The sequence below is a fragment of the Mustela putorius genome, unplaced genomic scaffold (assembly GCF_011764305.1).
Source record: "Mustela putorius furo isolate JIRA1106 unplaced genomic scaffold, ASM1176430v1.1 tig00003870_pilon_pilon_pilon, whole genome shotgun sequence".
Taxonomy (NCBI): domain Eukaryota; kingdom Metazoa; phylum Chordata; class Mammalia; order Carnivora; family Mustelidae; genus Mustela; species Mustela putorius.
Window position 1 is genome coordinate 2283749 of NW_025422022.1, and position 19984 is coordinate 2303732.

Here is a 19984-nt window from a genome sequence, read left to right on the forward strand (position 1 = left end):
ATATGCTCCAGCGACCAACTCATCTGGTTTGCCCGGAAGTGTCCCAAATCTAAAATGAAAAGTCTTACATCCTGGGAGCTCCCCTCAGACCCAAACAAACAGGGACAATTGGTCACTGTAGTATAAATAGTCTTTGAATGCAAATATCAGAAGAGTCGGACCCACTCTTTTCTCACTGATTTTTAAAAGCCTTTATTGAGTGTCTTGCTGTGTATTAAGCACCATGCTGGACAGGAGTCGGTCAGGTGTCAGGCAAGAGACAGATGGCGCAGCCAAACAGGGTCATCCGTGGAGAGTTTCATGAGGACGTTATGTACAGAGATATGGGCAGAGTCAGGGAACCCAGCAAGATATCGGGCAGGATCCTGGGCTAGCAACAGTGGCGAGAGGTCAGACCTGAAGAGGTAGGGGAGGGAATAATTATCAAAACTCAAGGCAACTGTTGAGTGAGGGCAGTCCTCCTGAATTCACAACAACCCAGGAGGGAGGGAACTTAAACCTTTCTCTCCCCCGACCCTCCAGATTTGCATCAATGCCTCCCCTTGTCTAAATCCAACTAGAAGGCAGAGGAAGGAAGCCTTGGATGGAGTTCTCATCCGTCAACACCCCAGGCCAGCAGAACAGAGCAGAACAGAGAGGGGGATCTGCAGGGGCCCAAAGAGATATAAACTTGGTCTCTGCGTTTAGCAATTTAAAATATGGGAGAGGGGCGCCTCGGTGGCTCAGTCAGTTGGGCATCTGCCTTTGGCTCAGGTCATGATCTCAGGTCTTGGGATGGAGCCCCATGTCTGGCCCTCTGCTCAGCAGGGGGTCTGTTTCTCTCTCTCTCCTCTCTCTCTTTCTCTCAAGCAGATAAATAAAATCTTTTTTTTAAAAAATTAGACTTTAAAATACGGGAGAAATCTTAGTGCATTGGTTTTTGTTGAATTTCATTTTAAGTAGGCTTCACACCTAATGTGGAGCTTAAACTCCCGACCCTGAGATTAAGGATCACATGCTCTACTGACTGAGCCAGCCAGGCACCCCTTAAAGCATTATTTTAGATGCACACGTGCCATTTTCCTGAGATAACTTTCTAGTACCAAAAAACTGAGTGTTGAGCTATAACTAGTCCTTGCTGAAGTAAATAGAAATAAAATTTAGTTCTTTATGCCTCTGGGCCTGGTCTGTCTTTAGTTAACTTAAAATTAATGAAGCCTAAGAGTTAAAGAGCTATTTGTCTAAATCTTAGAGTATTTAGCTCTGCTACTTTCATGAGTGGTCCTGTGTTTAAGCCATGCATCTGTTCGTTCCCTTAATAATTCCAGCAAAATAATGTGAGGATATCTATTGGGTGGCATGGAGTTATTTGTTGGATCTACTCTACAGCATTCCGCCAACCTTTTTACTCCGAAGCAACCTGTTCTTATAGAAAGTAAGAGTCTTCATGCTTTTCGAAAGCATTCTTGTCAAAGCTGGAAAAAAAATGAACAGGACACCCAGTAATGCAAGTAACTATATTATACACACTGTCTGCAGCAGAGGTTTGCTAAGTAGCAACTTAGGTTTACAGAAGAAACGTTACAGGAAATCATTACCAATGTGATCCCCAAAATGCTTCCCTAGTATTGTCCCCCCTGCCACCATTAGTCCAATTTCTAGAGGTTAAAATATCAGTGAATGGGAATGCCATGCCTGCGTGACTCACTCAGTTAAGCATCTGCTTTTGGCTCAGGTCATAGTCCCACAGTCCCGGAATTGAGCCCCACTTTGGGCTTCCTGCTCAATGGGGAGTCTGCTTCTCCCTCTCCCTCTGCCCTTCTTCCTGACTCGCATGCTCTCTCTCAAATAAATAAATAAATAAAGTCTTGAAAAAAATGCCAATGAATATGTTATAAAGTTAGCTTTCATCGTAATAACATTCAAACCGCTGAAATTCCTTACACAAATACAGCATTATGGCAGCCAATGTCTCTTGAAAAGACCTCAAATTTTCTTATACAAGGTGCTTATTATCCTTAAAGTGATTGTGAATGGGTTACTCTGAGACTCCATTCCTTCCTTCACAAATTGAGGGAATTAAGGATAACTCAATGATTGTCATAAGGGTTAAGGAATAATATAATTTCAAAAAATAACTGTCAGGAAGTAAGCCCAAAACTCATGTCCACAGTCACACTCTCGGCCTTGCCCTATATATTTGATATATTTAGATACATAGGTTTAGTAACTTTATATTTTAGTAACTTAAGAAATGTATGCCATAGAATCTCTGACCGTTATCTGCTCATCTCTGCTCTTTGACACTGAGTAGCCATCGGCAAATATGTGGGATGAGTTGAGGCAAGTATGACATTCCATTGAACAAAAGGTTTTTAGAGAAGTATGAGTTTTCTTTGTTTTAACCCCCTTGAGGTCATCCAGACGAGATCGGGCGCGTTCAGGGTGGTATGGCCGTAGACCCTTGAGGTCATCCAAATCAGTAAGTAATGAAGTTTAGCCCAGCAACATGCATTCATGTGAGGGGGAACGGTAGAAATCTTATAGATTTTGAAAAGAAAATTTAAGGGGTCCTCTCAAACACAAAAAGAACTTCTTGCCCATCTGTAAGGTAGACTGGCAATATGCATCCCTTCAGAGACTCAAGCTCACCTGCTGTGGAGAACATGAATCAATAGAGAACAATGAGGAAAATGGTCAAATCATCCAAGTCATCCCTGGGACAAATATCTTTTTTTTTTTTCAAAGTCTGCTGTTGTTTTTTTTTTTTCCCTCCTTCTCTCTTTTCATCCATCCAATCCCCCAGACCCACAAAAGGAAATTAAAATTTTCATGTACCTCTATTTGACATTGTGTTCAACGTAAGCCTTGAAAAGTCATGGATTCTCTTTCTTGAATTTCCACTGACAAAGTGCTTCCAGCTGCCCTCTCTGGTGCGACACCACCACAATAAAATGCAGTGTTTTCTGAGGATTTCAACTGCCACCTGGGGGCTCAGGGCACTCAATGAAGGCTATTTAAGCAAAGCTAGTGGTGAAATGGTGACAAATGGTATGTTGACGTTTTTTCTGGTGTTTGTGGTTTAAGACTAGTTGGTTTCAGTCTTGCTGGCTCTTGCTTCCGTGTGACCAACCTTTTCCACATTTAAAGTGTTACTGCCTCCCCTTCAGGGTCCTGGCAGCAAGCTTTGTGCTGTTGACAGAAGCCATTTGAGGAGTAGAAGGTTCATATTTTAGACACTGGCAAGGACTGATTTTACAGTTAGTCCACGGCTCTGAATTTATGTTTATTTTTTTAAGGGTTTTCTTTTTCAACTAGCTAAAAGATGTTTCTTCATTAAGTTGTTATCACTCCACCTCACATGAAATGGCCCTTGACTGCTCCTTCTTTTATCTCTAGTCACACCCAGGAAAATGAGGTTTGTGCCCACATGATTAGCCAGAAACTTGTCCTCATCTGAGTCACATTTGCTCTCTAAACATCCCAGTGGCTTCACTGGTAAGATGGACTCTGTCTCAAGCTCAGCCCCTCATCTGTCACCTTTCCCATCTCTGGAATCTTCCTCACTAGTCTGGGTGGCAGCTCTCAAAGACGGACATCTGTGCAAATGCCTCTCACCTCAGCTTCCTCCTGCTCCCTCCCCTCTCCTTACACCAGCTTCCTCCTGATCCTGGAGATTCAGGACACTTCGAATTATTTCTGCTTCAAGGTCCTGAGCTGACTATTGGCTAAACTAAAAAAACGTCTGCACCCAAAGGTCCGAGAAAGGACAGTGTCCACTCTACTCCTGATGAGGAGTCCCAGACTCCTGATTATAAAGGGAAGGGAAGTACATTTCACTGAGGACTTGTCGAGAATTCCAGCAAGCCCTCGGACAGAAGATTTTGGCCGCTGGGAGAGCTTTGTGCTTCCAACTGTAAAGAGATCCCAGAGCTATTCACCTTCAAAGAGATGTCATGGGTTCAGAACCCCTTCTGCGCATTTCACATCTTGTTCATCCAAAACAACCAGGTCAGGTGGCCATTTGAAGTGGAAAAAAGATTTTTCTCCAATCCAAAGCAGGCTTGGGCACAATCTAGAGGTGACTTAAACAATTCGCATAGTTCCGTGCTGTCCCATTAATTTAGTACAGACCCGTATGTCTGCAGGCCTGGACCTGGGCTCAGTTCAGTTTCCCAAGCCCAGTCCCAGCTGTGAACCTTCCCAGAGCCCTTCTTTCTTCCTAAGTCCCAATCTCCCTGTAAGTATCACTTACATTGAAAATCAGCTTATTTAATAGCTGTTCAGTCCAGTATGGTAGCCGGCCATGTAAAGTCATAAATTACAGAGTGATCAGAATGATTGAAGTGGAACAAAACTCCCTCTTCTCCAAACACATGAACCCCATCTCTGTAGCATCCTTCTTTCCACCCCCTGGAATGTCCCCAAACCACACTCTCTCTTCTGCTGGCACACAGCCTAGATCAAAGATCTGAAAGAGGCCATGCTGCCTTTTCTTGCTCAGTCCTCCTTCAGGCTTTGTGTAATCTACTTTCTCTGAAACCTCACTTTGCGTGGGTGTACTCATGCATGCTCACACACACACACACACCCCTACACACTCACATGCAACCACACACACCACAACCAGCAAGTCGTGCTGAGAATATAAAACCTGTGTCCGTATTTCTAGACTGTTCTCTGACCTCTCGTATATCCATAGTCCAGACAGACAGGGTTACTCAGTCTGCTCACTGTTTTGGAGAAGGGAATATTTGTCACACGAAGACGTAAATACAATGAGTCCTGGTTATATCGACATGCAGAAGGCTCCATCATTCAGGAATTAAAGATCCATCACTGAAAAAGGTGAATAGGACCCAATCACCTTTTGACCATCAGGATTAAAAGGTAGAGATAGTGGTACAGATAACCTGAAACTTCCAAAAATCCAAAAGCTTTTCTGGCCTGAAAGCATCAGCCAATTTTCTGCCAGCAAACATATTTTCCTGATGATGTTTGGATTGAGATGTTATTAGAGTAAGTGTCTACAACCACGGGTAGTCTGCAAAATGATCAAGGCAAATTCTGGGCGGCGCAGTGAAACCAGCATGAGATAAAAAGCCTCTGCTGAAGGTAAACTCTAGAACTGAGAAAAGAGACTTAATTCTGTGTTTTTCCAAAACTGTGTCCAGACAATAGAACTTACATGCTCCCAAGTGAGGGAAGGAAATTCTTTGGGAGACAAAACTGAGTGGCTTCAGCACTGGCACCAAATGTCTTCTTGCCCAGCAAGTCAATTTTAAGTCTTGTTCATGAGCTACTACAGGGGCCAGAAGTAAAGTCAATGAAACATCTATGGTGCTCCCTGCAGGCATTCTCCTCCACTAGGCAGTCAAAGAAGCCAATATGCATTCACTGTGCTTCTGTCCTCAAGATGGAGGAAAGGGGCTACCAAAAAAAATATTTATATAAAATATATATTAGCATATATATTAAAAAAGAATATAAAAATATATAATATACAAAATATATACATTAAAATATAAAAACATATACTATGCACAGCATAGTGTATCTATATTTCTATTGAAATATGTATTATATTTACATGTTTATACAAATATACACCACGCAGACTCCCTGACCTTAAGGAGCTTAACATCCAGACAGATGTGCGAATCCAATGCCTCTATCAAAGGCAAATAACTGAGAGAGAGCAGAGGAAAGCCAGAGGACTCAGCACACCGGGAAGGCAGGCCCCGCAGAGGCGGTAGCATGTGAATCTGACACTGAAAAATGAAAGAAAAAAAAATTCAATGAAGACAGAAAGTAAGGAAAGTCAGTCTGGTCACAGGGCACCGTGAGAGCAAAGGACTGCGGAACGAAGGCACGTGGTTCGGGGTGGAGGAGAAGCAGGCTCTGCGATCAGGCCCCGCGCGCATGAGATGTCCGTGATGTCCCTGGAGTCCAGGGGAGATGGGAATCTGACGCCAGGCCCTGCAGGACGTTTACTGCCGCGCTGAGAAGTGTCGTGGTTATCCTGAAGTCGGAGGAGCCTGCACCTGTTTTCCAGGAGGAACGTGCCATGATTCCGTCTGTGCTCCACGAAGAAACCTGATGACCACGTTGTAGAAGCGTTGGGAACGGAGGGAAGCTAAAGACGAGGAGCCCACGAAAGGAAACGAGCCTCGGGCAAATTCCAAGTGCGCGGCTCTGGAGCCCAGTGAGGCAGGCCCGGGGAGCACCCCACCTCGCACCCCAACCTGACCGCCCTCCTCCGTGCGCGTGCGCGCTCTGCGTGCCCCCACCCCCCGCCTGCTCTGCATTCATTCATTCTGATTTAGCAAACGTACTGGAAGACTATTTCCGCAGAATGTTACATGTGCAGTGGGTGGTGAGATCACCGGAGATGGGTATTTTCTTCATCATCGGGTGTTTTCCAAGTTTGGGCATTGACCAAGCTTGTCTTGATCATTTCATCTTGAGGTTTCGCAATGCGGGCGCTCTTCGAGCTTCGCAGTCCCTCCTGTGAAGGCAGCATTGGCGGGTGTCTCCTATGTTCGGAACATTGTACTTTCTGGTAATACCTTCTGGGACGTGCTCGTCTCTTTCAAAGCCACTGAACACTTTTGGCTGATACAATCTTGTAGTGAAGGAAGGCTCCTAGGTTATCCCATGAAGTGCTGCTAAATCATCAATCTCCCATCCCCACTTGATTTTTAGGAGCAGTCGAGATGTAGATCCTTCCTGCGGTGGTAAGGGGTACTAGTGTATTAGATTACTTAAATAGCCAGCTTGCCTCTTAAAAGGGGGCTGTCATGATCTAATTCAAGTGACAAGGAACTAGGGTCTGTGCCAGACCTCAGTCTAAGGCATATGCTTTGTGAGCAGAAGGGGACTTTTTGACCGTGGTTCCCAATATCTCCCGTTCTTCCATCATTTATCCACAAAATATTCCTTGGACTATTACCTTCTGAAAAAATTAATAGGTTAAAAAAAATCAGGGTAGTGGTAATGTGTGGAGGGAAAGGAGGGATGCTGGTAATATTTATTTTGGGTGTCAAAAGCAAGGGGATACATACATGTATACATACATCCTCTTGTATGTATTGAGTACTCCATGATAAAATTTTATTTTGATGATTAAATTTTCATGATTATTTTATAATCATTTAAAAGGGATATGTGGGGTTGGTTTAAAGTCAGAAGAAATTTGCTCAATATTCCTTCAGTTTTAAGTTACTTTTTTAAAAAGGGTAATGGAGAATAATAAGAGAGATGGCATTAAGTAAGCAAAATGAGAGGAAGATGAAAAGATTTAAGATGGAGAAGGTAAATGAAAGAAAGAGTGTGAGAAAAAAGATATAAGCTGGGAAGACAAGCAGAAACGGTGGGGTTGGGCGGAGGATTTGTTTGGCTGGTGGGCACAGAGGGAGGCAGGAGATGGGCAGATGAACATGACCCAGTATCCACAACACTGAAAGGAGATGGGGGTTGGGAGCAGTGGGAAGATGCCCTCAGATCCTCGAAAAGCTCTCAGCAGATTCATTCCACCCATTGGCTAACGGCAGCCATCTGAGGTAGTCAACCTCCCCCTGTTGTCCAGACCACGGTACTAGGGCAGAAGGCACTGAGACAAGGTCCTGCCCATGTGTTCCACCAGGCATTCTCTCCCAGCTCTAGTGCAGATTCTGGGTACACATTAGGTATCTCCCCCATGACTCAGCCTGCTGTCCTTCCTTCCCTCCCCCAGGGCCTGACCAGCAGCCTGCCGAACCATAATCTACAAGAGCCCTACAAGTCTCAGGCATGGCAACATCTTTCCAGAGAAACCGGCCAGGTGGGTGTGCAAACTCTCCAGGACTTTCTTGGTCACAATGGGACTCCTAACTTCAGGGCAAAAGTCATGCTGTCCCCCTCCCCCACCCTCTCCCCTCCAATCCACAGCATGGCAAAATTCCTCTTGAGTTAAAGAGTTACGTGCTTTAAAAAAGTGAGATCATAAAGATGTATGTGACTCAAGTAAGTTAAAGTAAAAACGCAAGTTGTGTTAAAAAAAAAAAAAAAAGAACAGATGGATAAACAGGTGCATGAGATTGGTGTAATGCACAGTCTCAACCATGTGGTGAACACCATGAAATGGGTTTTTTTTTTTTTCTTCAGTCTCTGCCTTCAAATATTTCTTTCTTGTCTCCTCTTGACTTCTTGGGCTGAACACACAGTTCTTTAGTCACTCCACTTCAAGAGCAGCCTCATTCTGGTCATTGAGATTCTATTGTGTATATTAAAGTCCAGGCTAAGTCAAAGATTAATTTCACATCAAAGACTATTCCCTTCCATTCATCCTGGACTGGACTTATAGCCCCAGGCTCCTTCTGGAAGAGAGGAGTGCGGTTCTCCTTTTGCATGATTCTGCCCTTCTCTCCTCTCCCTGCTGCTTCTAACCTTCTAACCCCTCTGGAGTTGGGGGGTGGAGGGCAAGAAGAATAGGGCAAAAGCACTTTCACTTGACCCTTGCAATCTCCTACTATCTTGGTAGTTGTGTTCATGTGCCTAGAGGGCCCAGCCGTATGAATTCTTCTGGAGACCTAAGAGTCTCACCATGGCACTGTTGTCTGAACCTGGAGATGTACCCACGGTAATCTCTTTTCATGGTCTTACTCCCAGGCTTCCATCCAGCTATGCCCATCACAGCCTGAGGGTAGGGGATAGGGGTACCAGCAAGAGGGCAAAATTCAATTTCTACTAGTGACAACTTTGAAGCTTCTCATTTGGCTGTGAGGGACCAGTAAGAGAAGCAGCCCTCTTTCTAGAAAGCACACTCTCTTTCTAGATCTTTCTAGACATGGATTCTTCTGATAGTCTATGTCAAAAGACTTACAGCCCCCTTCTTAAAATAATGTTTTTAAATTTATAAAATAAAATATGCAGTATTACAAAGGAATTTTTTTCAATGCAACTGGCAAAAACATTTTTAAAAATTTGTGCTGTAGTATATATGTTGCTTTGTTAACACATTGTGTAACAAGTTCTAGCAGTGATTTGTAAGTGACGATGCATATAAATAATATTTTGAGGTATCTCCAACAACTATGTAAAATGAAAACATCTATGGTTTCTACTAGTGACAAAATTACATTTGTTGCCAACACTACTGTGGTCTCTTGCCTACATTCATAATGGAAGGAAATGCTATATTTCAGCTGAAAGATAGTAAAAATAAGGACTGGCCACTTTTCCCATACATGTTCATAAAGCCTCTGAATTCTATCCTCAAAACCCCAAGGATTCCAGATCAAGAATTCTTGCCCTAAATGAGGACTCCAGCTCTGGAGAGACCTCCTCCACAGCCTTCCTGCCTCTGCTAATATAGGTCAGAAAGGGTAAAGGGAGGTGGCCTCATGGCCAGTTTGATGGCCTTTTGGTGAGTCTTGTAGCTCCCTTAAGATTGGAAAAAATGAAATCCAACAGTTGTCAGCTCTGGGACACGTAACTCCAAATCCGCATGACCTCTTCCTACAAATGTAGTTTATGTTCTACATTCATGCAGGTGTTTTGGGATTGGTACCCAAGGAGCTGTTAAGAGGGAAAACCTCCAGGGAATGGAGGCGGAGGTTGGGATAAAAGGAAGGGAATTGCTTTTCATATTAAGCCGTTTGGTAGCGTCTGAAAAAAATTAAAGATATTTTGTTTCTATGATGCAAAATAAATTTAAAGCAAATTTTAAAAGTTTTTCTTTTTTTTAAGATTTTATTTATTTATTTGATAGAGAGAGAGATCACAAGTAGGCAGAGAGGCAGGCAGAGAGAGGGGGGGAAGCAGGCTCCCCGCTGAGCAGAGAGCCGGACGTGGGGCTCGATCCCAGGACCCTAAGATCATGACCTGAGCTGAAGTCAGAGGCTTAACCCACTGAGCCACCCAGGCACCCCTAAATGTTTCTCTAAAGGAAACTATTTGTGATTTTAACTGACCTAAGGCTGGTAAGGATTTTCTAAGCATAAAAGTGATAGGAAACGGATAGGGAAGATTGACAGATTTGACCACACACAGAGATAAGGCAAAGCATAATGATATCACAAGGTAGAAGGAAAAACCACCAACTTGAAGAAATATTTGCAACAAAAATTACAGAAAAGGAGCTAATAGTCCTATGTTATGAAACAACCTTAGAAATCAGTGGGAAGAACAGTCACCTGCTAAAAACTGCTGTTCTGGACTTTTCAGTACATTTTCTTCCTTCTGCCCTGATTCCACCGTATCCACCTACAGAGAATCCTAAATAGATAGATGAAACCCCAAGACTGTGGGGTGGCTAAAGCCACTTCCACTTCTCATATATCCCCAGTTCATTCCAAGTTTTGGTTACTGACCACTGGTGCTTCAAACTAGATAAGGCTTGGAGGACCTTGGACCAAACTGGACCTGAACTTCTACACGGGAAGGAAAATAAGTGAATCTCATAATCTCCTGTCTAGGATATACCTAGAGATAGGTGACATCCTTCCAAAAGGATACAAGAAAATTTCTTGAAAAATAAAACACTATGTTTATTAATATAGTGTTAATATTAACATCTGGCCTTCTGGAATGACATCATGCCACGTATTCAACAAAATACCTTTGGAAACCAAATAAATGGATTCAAGTCCTGGCTTTTCTGCCTTCTACTATCTATAAAGCTTGGGCAAGTTGCTTATCTAATTCTTGGTTTCTCCATCTGTGAAATGGGAATAATGCCTACCTCATAGGGTTGTTGTAAGGTTGCGAGATAATATGTGAGATCCTTAGCTCTTAGCATATTCACAAAAAGACTCCAGAAGGCTCAAAGAGATAAGTGTTTAAATAAAACATGAAAACTTTTTAAAATATAGGCTAATGTCTTTATGTAGGAAAGGATTCCTTAAATAAGGCCCAAGAAAAGACAAATGATTAAAGAAAATATATATGAGTTAGACTGTACTGAGGTTTAAAACTTCAACTCAAAAAGAGATATCTTTTACAAAGTGAACACAGGAGTGCCTGGGTGGCTCAGTGGGTTAAGCCTCTGCCTTCAGCTCAGGTCATGATCTCAGGTTGGGATGGAGCCCCACATCGGGCTCTCTGCTCAGCAGGGAGCCTGCTTCCCCCTCTCTCTGCCTGCCTCTCTGCCTACTTGTGATCTCTGTCTGTCAAATAAGTAAATAAAATCTTAAAAAAATAAAAATAAATAAAAAATAAAAAGTGAAGACAAACAAAAACCTGGAAGAAGGTATCTGTAATATAAAAAATAAGCTCAGCATTACTATGGAACATACTAAAATTTTTCTAAACAAACATTTTAATGAAAATCCAATAGAAAAAAAATGAGCAAAGGGCATGAACAGTAACCCCCAGAAGGAACCACCATAGCCAATAAATAGAGGAAAAGATGGGCAATTGCACCAAAAACATAATAATGCACATAAATCCAGAGTGTGACATTTCACTCCCATAAGACTAGAAAAATCTTTAGATTCTGATAAAACCAGGCACTGGAGAGGATTGTGAGGAATTGGGGATTTTCATGCACTGCTATCGGGAATGTAAATTGGTTCAATCACTTTGGAGAACAACGTGGCATTCGTTATTTAGTGAAGTTAAAAATAATCATAGCCTCCGATCCAACAATTCTCCTTCTGAAGAAACCCCTGTACATGTTGTCCGTGTGCACAGAAAGATATATAAAGATGTTTACTCTAGACTTGTTTTATAATAGAGATTTCATGGAACCAACTCAAGTATCCAGCTGAAGGATGCATGAATAAATGGCGGTATATGCAATCAATGGAACCTCTATGCAAGTTAAAATAAATTAACCAGATTTATGTATAGCACAAGGAATCACAAAAAATATAACTTTGAGTACAAAAATGCTACATTTACTGTGATATAATTCATGTAAATATTCTTAAATACCCAAAGCAACACTGAATATTGTCTAGAGATGCATATCTCCATAGTAAAAGTATAAAAGTATAAAATACAAAGCATCTGGGTAGCTAGGTTAATTAAGAGTCTAACTCTTTTTTTTTCTTTATAAATTTTTTATTTTTTATAAACATATATTATTATCCCCAGGGGTACAGGTCTGTGAATCACCAGGTTTACACACTTCACAGCACTCACCAAAGCACATACCCTCCCCAATGTCCATAATCCCACCCTCTTCTCCCAAACCCCCTCCCCCCAGCAACCCTCAGTTTGTTTTGTGAGATTAAGTCACTTATGGTTTGGCTCCCTCCCAATCCCATCTTGTTTCATTGATTCTTCTCCTACCCACTTAAGCCCCCATGTTGCATCACCACTTCCTCATATCAGGGAGATCATATGATAGTTGTCTTTCTCCGCTTGACTTATTTCACTAAGCATGATACACTCTAGTTCCATCCATGTTGTCACAAATGGCAAGATTTCATTTCTTTTGATGGCTGCATAGTATTCCAAGAGTCTAACTCTTGATTTCAGCTCAGGTCATGCATGATCTCAGGGTTGTGAGATCAACTCTGTGTTGGGGCCCACGCTCAGCAGAGTCTGATTGAGATCTTTCTCTCCCTCTCTGCCCCTCCCCCTGCTTGTGCACGCTCTTACCTCTCTCACTCTCTCTCTAACATAAATAAAATCTTTAAAATATATATGGACTAGATACATACCAAATTTCTGATGGAAAGGAAATTGGGCAGGAAATAAAGAAAAATTATTATTCTACATTCCTGTAGTTTTTTAAAATTGAGGAATAATTGATATATAACATTACAGCAGTTTCAGACGTACAACATAATAATTTGATATTTGTGTATATTGTAAAATGATCACCACAATAAGTCTAGTTAGTATCCATCACAACATGTGGTTAAAAAATCTTTCTTGTGATGAGGACTTTTGAAATCCACTTTCTTAGCAACATTCAACTATGTAAGACAGTACCATTAACTACAGCCACTGTGCTGTATGTCACATCCCCATGACTTATTTATTTTATAACTGAAAGTTTGTACCTTTTGGCTCCTTGACTCATTTTTCCCATGCCCATCCCCCACCTCCAGCAACCACCAACCTCTTTCCTGTATCTCTGTGCTACAGGTTTTGTTTTGTTGTACTTTCTTATATTTTTAAAGACACTTACCACTCCCCCACAAAGAAGTAATAAATTGAAAATACTAAGAGGGCATGACCTTTATTAAAAGGTCATTATTTAAATTATATTTTGAAATTATTATATTATTAGTTTTGAAATTTTCTATCAAGTACAGGTAACTAAAATGTACTTCGGTCCTCTGTCCCAGCCATAGGAAGCTGGTAGCTTTCCCCCACCCAGTACACCAGCTAATAGCAGGCTCCATGTTTTGTAAAACAACATGAAGTTAGTGTTATGCCTCATGTCAATCCAATGGCTCTCAACCAAGGGCAATTTTCACCCCCAAGGGATGCTGGCAATGTCTGGAGACATTTTGGTTGTCACAACTGAAATGAAGGGGGGAAGGCATTGCAACTAAAATGTAGAGGATTGAGACCAGGGATGCTGTAGAACAACCACAAGGCATAGGAGAGCCCCCTACGGCAAAGAATTGCCTGGTACAAAATGTCAATAGTTGAGAAACTCTATGTAAGCCTGTAGAAAGTAAAATAAATATCCGTCGAACTGAATATATAAAATTGACTACTTTTCTGATGAGTTTGCTTTTGTTTTATTTTTTCTAAATCATCAGACTTATGAAACCACTTCTTTTTTCTGATACTGGATACTAGGGCCAGATCAGAGAGCACGGATATCCTCACTGTTCCTCTCCAGACCACAACTCTTAGTTTTTTCCTCTGTTTCCACAGTAGGAAAGATGCCATCTGCCAGAGGGAGTGTACTTTCTATAATCATTTTAATTGGGAAAAGCATTATGGACTTTTTTTCCAGCTCTAAAAATTTATCAGTCTTTCATTCTAATGCGGTCCAACACTGGCTGCTTCCAAGCTAAAACAACATGGGCATTTCTTTTCAACTTCCCAGGAATAGTTTAGATGGTCAGTGGACCAGACCTCAAATCCACAACATTAAACCAACTACTTTCTATTAAAGTTCAGCTGGCCAAATCACACAAAGTTTATTTGTCATGATTAGCTTCAGCTTCATAGCTCAAAACCCCAAAATACAGTGACTTAAATAAGATAGAACTTTATTTTTCATTTAAAAGCTCTAGAAGCACAGCAATTCAGAGCTAATTTGCTGGTTCCATGACATCATTATGCTCCTCTGAGCTCTCTGTGGCCCTCCTTCTCATAGTCCAAGATGACTGCTGAAGATCCAACTAGAACATCCACATCAGAATCAGCATAAGGAAGAAGGGGGAGGGGCATGGCCCTTTCCTTGTAAGGAGACATCCAGAGGGTTCCTTGCAGCTCAACTATCTATTTCATTGGTCAGAACTTAAACACTTGGCTGTACCTAAATCTTAGGGGAGGCAGGGATAAAAAGATTCTAGCTGAGCAAGAATGTGTCAAGCTATAAATCAGGATTCTTTTGTTAGAAAAGAGAAGAGTGGACTGTGGAAGGCAGCTAGCAATTTGGCTTCCCAAATAATCATGCATACTCCTTTTGCCCTACATAGACACGTGCATCTCTGTCTGCAAAAGAGATGACCCCAAAGTCTCATCTAGTTACTGTATTTCACTCAAAATCCAGAATCTCTGAGTAATGTCATTCCCATCACAACCAGATGTGGCTCCTCATGGTCTGGTAATTCACAAACCAGAAAATAAGTGATCTGCATTTACATGCAATATTATTGCCTAAATAGCAGCAGAATAACCACGATAAAACTCCCATCAGAAAAAGTAGGAAAAGGAAATACCTTGGGTATTTCCTTATCTATAGCAATTATACCATGGGTATTTCCTATTTATAGCAATTACTGGATCCTGCTGGATAGGAATGGCAAGCATTCCCTTCCTGGCAGTGGGGTACATGTCTTCATTGGCCCCTTAGGTAGCTGCTGCCTTGGAGGAGCTCCCTTGTCCATTGTCCACCATGATCTCTGACTTTGTCCTCTGGGAGATTCTTCCCTGTCCATTTTCCTCTGTGGCTGCATTTGAACCATGGTCATTGGAAGATACGATCTTCTTTGGAGCTGCATGGTTTCCACAGCCATTTCTCTCTTGTGCAGGTGCAGGGGCCCAGGGATCCTTTTAGGAATTGAATAATTAGAAGTTTTTACAAGCCAAGCGAGAGATTTCTGTCCAAATGTTGTAAGCTTCCAACCTATTTGCTTCCAGTCAGTTCCAAGTGTGAGTTACTACAACCTAAAACTGTGTCTGGAAACTCTATGCCTGAAAACTCTGATCTTTTATTTATAGGTCTCTATGCTCTGCCAATCCCTTCCTTCTCAAATTGAAGTTGACTCTTCTTGAGACCTTTTGAAGTAAAGAATGAAAAAGTTGGGTGGGATGACAATACCCTTCATCTATCTTCATGGCCAGACTTGGCACTGAATACATAGGGAAGATGCTTTAAAAGGGCTTGGGGCCACATTCTTATCTCTTGCCAAGGCTGGATGAGCTTGCAGTTGCTTCTTACTACTGCTTCAGTCTGGGCAAAAAAGTAATTGGATTTTTCACCCCGGCAAGACTCCCAGTCATAGGACACATAATCCATTTAGATCACAGGCGGAGACTGTCCCCTAACAAAGCTGTATTCCCTTCCATTTCTGCTGGCAGGCAGGATAGCTCCAGTCCACGTTCCTATCTTGTAGTAGTTGGCTAAAAGCCACAAGAACCAAACAATACAAACCGAAGTTTTGTGTTTCCTACCTTTCTCCCTAGCTACACCTTTAGTTTGCATGCTTTCTTTACATGATTCAGCAGGTGATAGTTGGATCAAATGATCTGCTACAGCATAACAAGAGTCACTAACTTTCCAGCCAACAATATCTATTTCATCACTGCTCAACACGTGAACTTCTCCACTAAGCCAATGATGCTGTTGGATTTTATTGCTGGGATCACCCAATTCCCTGTGCCACATCCCATATTGACAAGGATGAGGTTTAGCTCTATCAAATATTAAGATGCAAAATAAGTGGTTAAATATAGAACAAGATACTACACCCAAAGATGTAACTAGCCATATATAGAATATCATAAGAAATACATATTTGCTAATTAGTTATAACAGTTTCTAAAAATAACATAAACCTGAGAGTTAGATAACTTAAAGAAAACTTAGATAAAACTCCTTTTCCTATATATAACTTGTAAGTCTTTTCTCAAGTTGGAATAGGATTTGAGATGACGTTTTTCAGAAGGAGAATTCTAAAGATTTCATGATTATGTAGACTAACCCCTGACTCAGAATAGCAGAGGTGGGCCATGGAAGAGTGGGAGATGTCATCATTGATGTCCAGGACAAAGGTCAGATGGGCATTGGAAGGCAGACGTTGAGGAAGGGTAGGAGAGAGGTAACTGGGGCCCATCAGTTCAGAGTCTGACTATAAATTGCTTAATTGTGAGAGAAAAAGAGAGAGATGTTGAGATAAATCAGGCAGAGTCCTGCTGCCACTTGTTATTATAATGGCCAACATTTTTGGACACTATGCAGTAAATGACAATATATTAAGTTCTTCATATGTCTTACATAATCTTCAAAAGTGAATGAGACTCCTATGATGACTACTTTACAGATAAGGAAACTGAGACTTAGATTAAATGATTTACTGAAGGTCATAGTACATGCCAGAGTCAAGACTTGAACTCAGGTCTCTCAGAGACCAAAGGTAATCTTTAACCACGTTAACTTTTCAGTACTAGACAGTCCTCCATCACCTATGTAATCCATCTGATTTCATCAGAAAGAAAGTCACTCCAGCTCTAAATTATTATTTTAAAACCATGTATTAATGGTTAATTCTGCTTAATGAGCAGAAGGGGAGAGGGGAAAGGTTAAGAAGAGGAATAAATAGGCCAACTATGATTTGAACACATTTCATCCTGCTCTCAGAAACCTCCTTTCTTCCTTTGCTCCTTTCTCATCAAATATTGAGTGTCCCCTCTGTGCTGGTTAATGCACTTGTGACTGGAAATGTCACCAGGCCCAAAGCCCTACTCTACTCCCAGAACAGGATGTTGAGTGCTGGGAGGGATGAGGTCAGGTGCTGTATAAGCACATACGAGTCATTCATGCCCAGTCTTGGAGGGCAATGGGAGAAGAGCCTTCCTTTAGGAGAGGCTGCCTGAGCAGAGACCTAGAAGGATCAACAGATGTTAGCCAAGTGCTGGCAGACAGGAAGGCCACCTCAGCCAAGGAGATAACACGTGTAAAACCCAGAAGCCAGAGAAAATATACATTCAGGGCACTGGTGTGTATAACTCAAATTTGGAGGCCATGGGAGAAAAGTCAGCCTGAGGCTGAGTTCAAATCCTGAAGGTCTTGGTGTGCTGCCCTAACCAGTTTAGATTGTACCCTGAGGACAATGGAATGTTGAACATAAGAGGGATACGTCCAATTGGTGCTTTAGAGAGTTCACTCTGGTTTCAGGGTAGAGGACAGTTTGAAACATGATGTTAAGTGGAGAAATCACTGAGTAATCTATGAAACTGATGTACTGTAGAAATGGGAACGGCCGGGTCTCAGTTGTAACAACAGGACCGGGCAGCAGCAGACAGACCAAAGTGCTGCTACAGAGGGGAGGACTTTGGACTGGATGACTGCTTACAGATGGCAGCTGAGCCACAAGGAGTCCAGCTCCACAGCTGGCTCTGCTTGGAAAATGAGGTGGGTCAGTGAGACTAGGCCCAGGAAGAAGAGGAACAAGTCTGGGGACAGGTTAATATCAAATAGAAGTCATAGGAACCCAGGGTTCACCAGAGAGATCTGGCCTGGGAAAAAAATGTGTGCAGTTGTGTGCATGCCAGTAATTAGAGCAGGGAAAGGATGAGCTTATGTAGAGAGAAAGGTTGACCTTCTTCCCTACAGATGTCACAGGCCTTCCTCATCTTGTTCTGCACTCGCACTGGCCAGATCTTCCCACTGCAGTGGCCCCCCGCCCAGTCTACTCTTTGGGGTCTTACCTGTTCTAGAATAGTTGGTACCACAAATTAGATTCTTTGTCTCAGGGCCTCTCTCTTGGATACTCTAGTAAGTGATTTAATGGTAAAAACTCATAGATGTTAATGAATTATTACCTGAAACATTTCTGAATTTTAATTAGAGAATCAATAGGATTTGAGTCCACAGAAATCTCAGAAGCTAGTTTCTTCTTTCTTTCTCTTTATTTCTTTTTCTTTTTCTTTCTGAATTGGTGGTTATTAATGAGGTATACTGCCCCTTAGGACCCCACCATTGCCACTGTAACTCCCATTTCCTCAACCATAGATTTGCCAAAAATTGAGTATTTGGGGGTTTTTTGCTTTGAAAGTGTAGTGTAACTTGCTTTTCCAAATCCTGATCCTTTTTGTCAAAATGAACTTATATAAGCACTTAGTGCATTTATTTGCAAAACGGCAACTCAGATTGTGACTGTTTTACTGCTTGACATCACCAAAACACAATCAGAACATGCAGCGATTTCCTGTCAATGCAGGGCCCCTAAGTTAGAGACACAGCAGGAGGTAGCAGAGGAGAAACCACAATGTTTTGGAAGTCAAATGCCACAGCCCAGAAAAGCTTTGGCACAGCGACCATTAGGGGTTCCTACACCATTTTCTCATCTTATTTGTCATACTGCTTTTTAATTCTTTTGTTTACAAGTCATTCTCTTTATGTGTTATGTTTCAAAAAGAGAAAAACTATATCTTGTCCTTCTTTTCACTCCCTGTCCCTGTGCTTTGACCCAATGCTGCTTATAGCCGGTGCTTAATAAGTATCTGTTGAGGGACACCTGTGTGGCTCAGTCAGTTGGGTGTCTGACTCCTGACTTCCACTCAGGTTCTGATCTCAGGGGCATGAGATAGAGCCCCTGCATTAGGCTCCAGGCTCAATGGGGAGTCTGCTTGAGAGTCTCTCTCTCTCCCTCTCCATCTGCCCCGCTGCCCCATGCTCTCTCTCTTTCTCTAAAATCAATATATCTTAAAAAAAAAAAAAAACTATCTGTTTAACAAATGAATGAATGAATGAATCTGCAGAAAAATAAGCCATTCAAAGCATGTCAGGTAACTTCTTGATACACTACATCACATGGGCAGATTTTCCAGAAGACAGAATATTTCTACCATTGCATCTTCCACTGGGAAAAAAAGTATGAAGGAAGTGTACTAATAACACAGGTTATGTGGCAAATATCAAATAGCTTCTGGTGAGAAAGAGAGATTGAGTGAACAAAAATGGAAGTTGGTCACAAGAGTTGAAATAGAGATGGTAACTAGTCATAGTGATGACCATTTCACAATATATACAAACATCAAATCACGCAATTCACATAATTCTATGCCAGATACCTGAAATGAATATAATATTGTAAGTCAGTTAGACCTCAACTGATTTTTTAAAAAGAATTTAGAAGCAAAACTGAGGTATGATAGCATTGAGCCATGTGAGGGAAGAAAGTCAAGAGGATGAATGAGAATAGGAGGGAGAGCCCGGAAAGGAAAAGTATGTGGTTGGCTGGGGAAGAATGATGGTGAGGACGTGAACTTGGTAAACTGTGAACTGATGACGGAGCTGAGAAAGACAAAAAAGAAAATGTGCCTGAAGTCCTCTAATGAACCATCCCTGAAGGTTTCTACAATCTTACTCCCTCTGCTCTTCAGAGCTTTCTAAAATTCTCTTCCTAGAAGTCTTTAACAGGAAAGGAAAAAACATATCTGACTTCTCTAATAGAATTTGAAGACTAGAAATGATCTTAGCAATCATTGAGCACCTTCAGTTTGCAGATGAGAAAATTGAGGCCCTGGAGATGGAAGTTACTTTCCCCAAGGTTGGGCCATTTTGGAGCACCATCTATATATTTCCAAATCGATGCTCATTGCAATAGATGCTCATTTCCTGTTCCTATTTCTCCCAACAGAGGACATCTCTGCCATCTGA

At 41.8% G+C, this 19984-nt stretch overlaps 1 protein-coding gene across 2 annotated transcripts in view; it reads left to right on the top strand.

Annotated features, from left to right (window-relative positions):
* CDYL (chromodomain Y like) overlaps nt 1-19984 on the top strand; it is a 250499-nt gene that overhangs the window by 20046 nt on the left and 210469 nt on the right. For both annotated transcript variants that reach the window (XM_004753643.3, XM_004753645.3), the window contains exon 3: nt 7715-7801. In XM_004753643.3, the coding sequence (XP_004753700.1) occupies nt 7715-7801 (87 nt within the window). The remainder of the gene's footprint in view (nt 1-7714; nt 7802-19984) is intronic.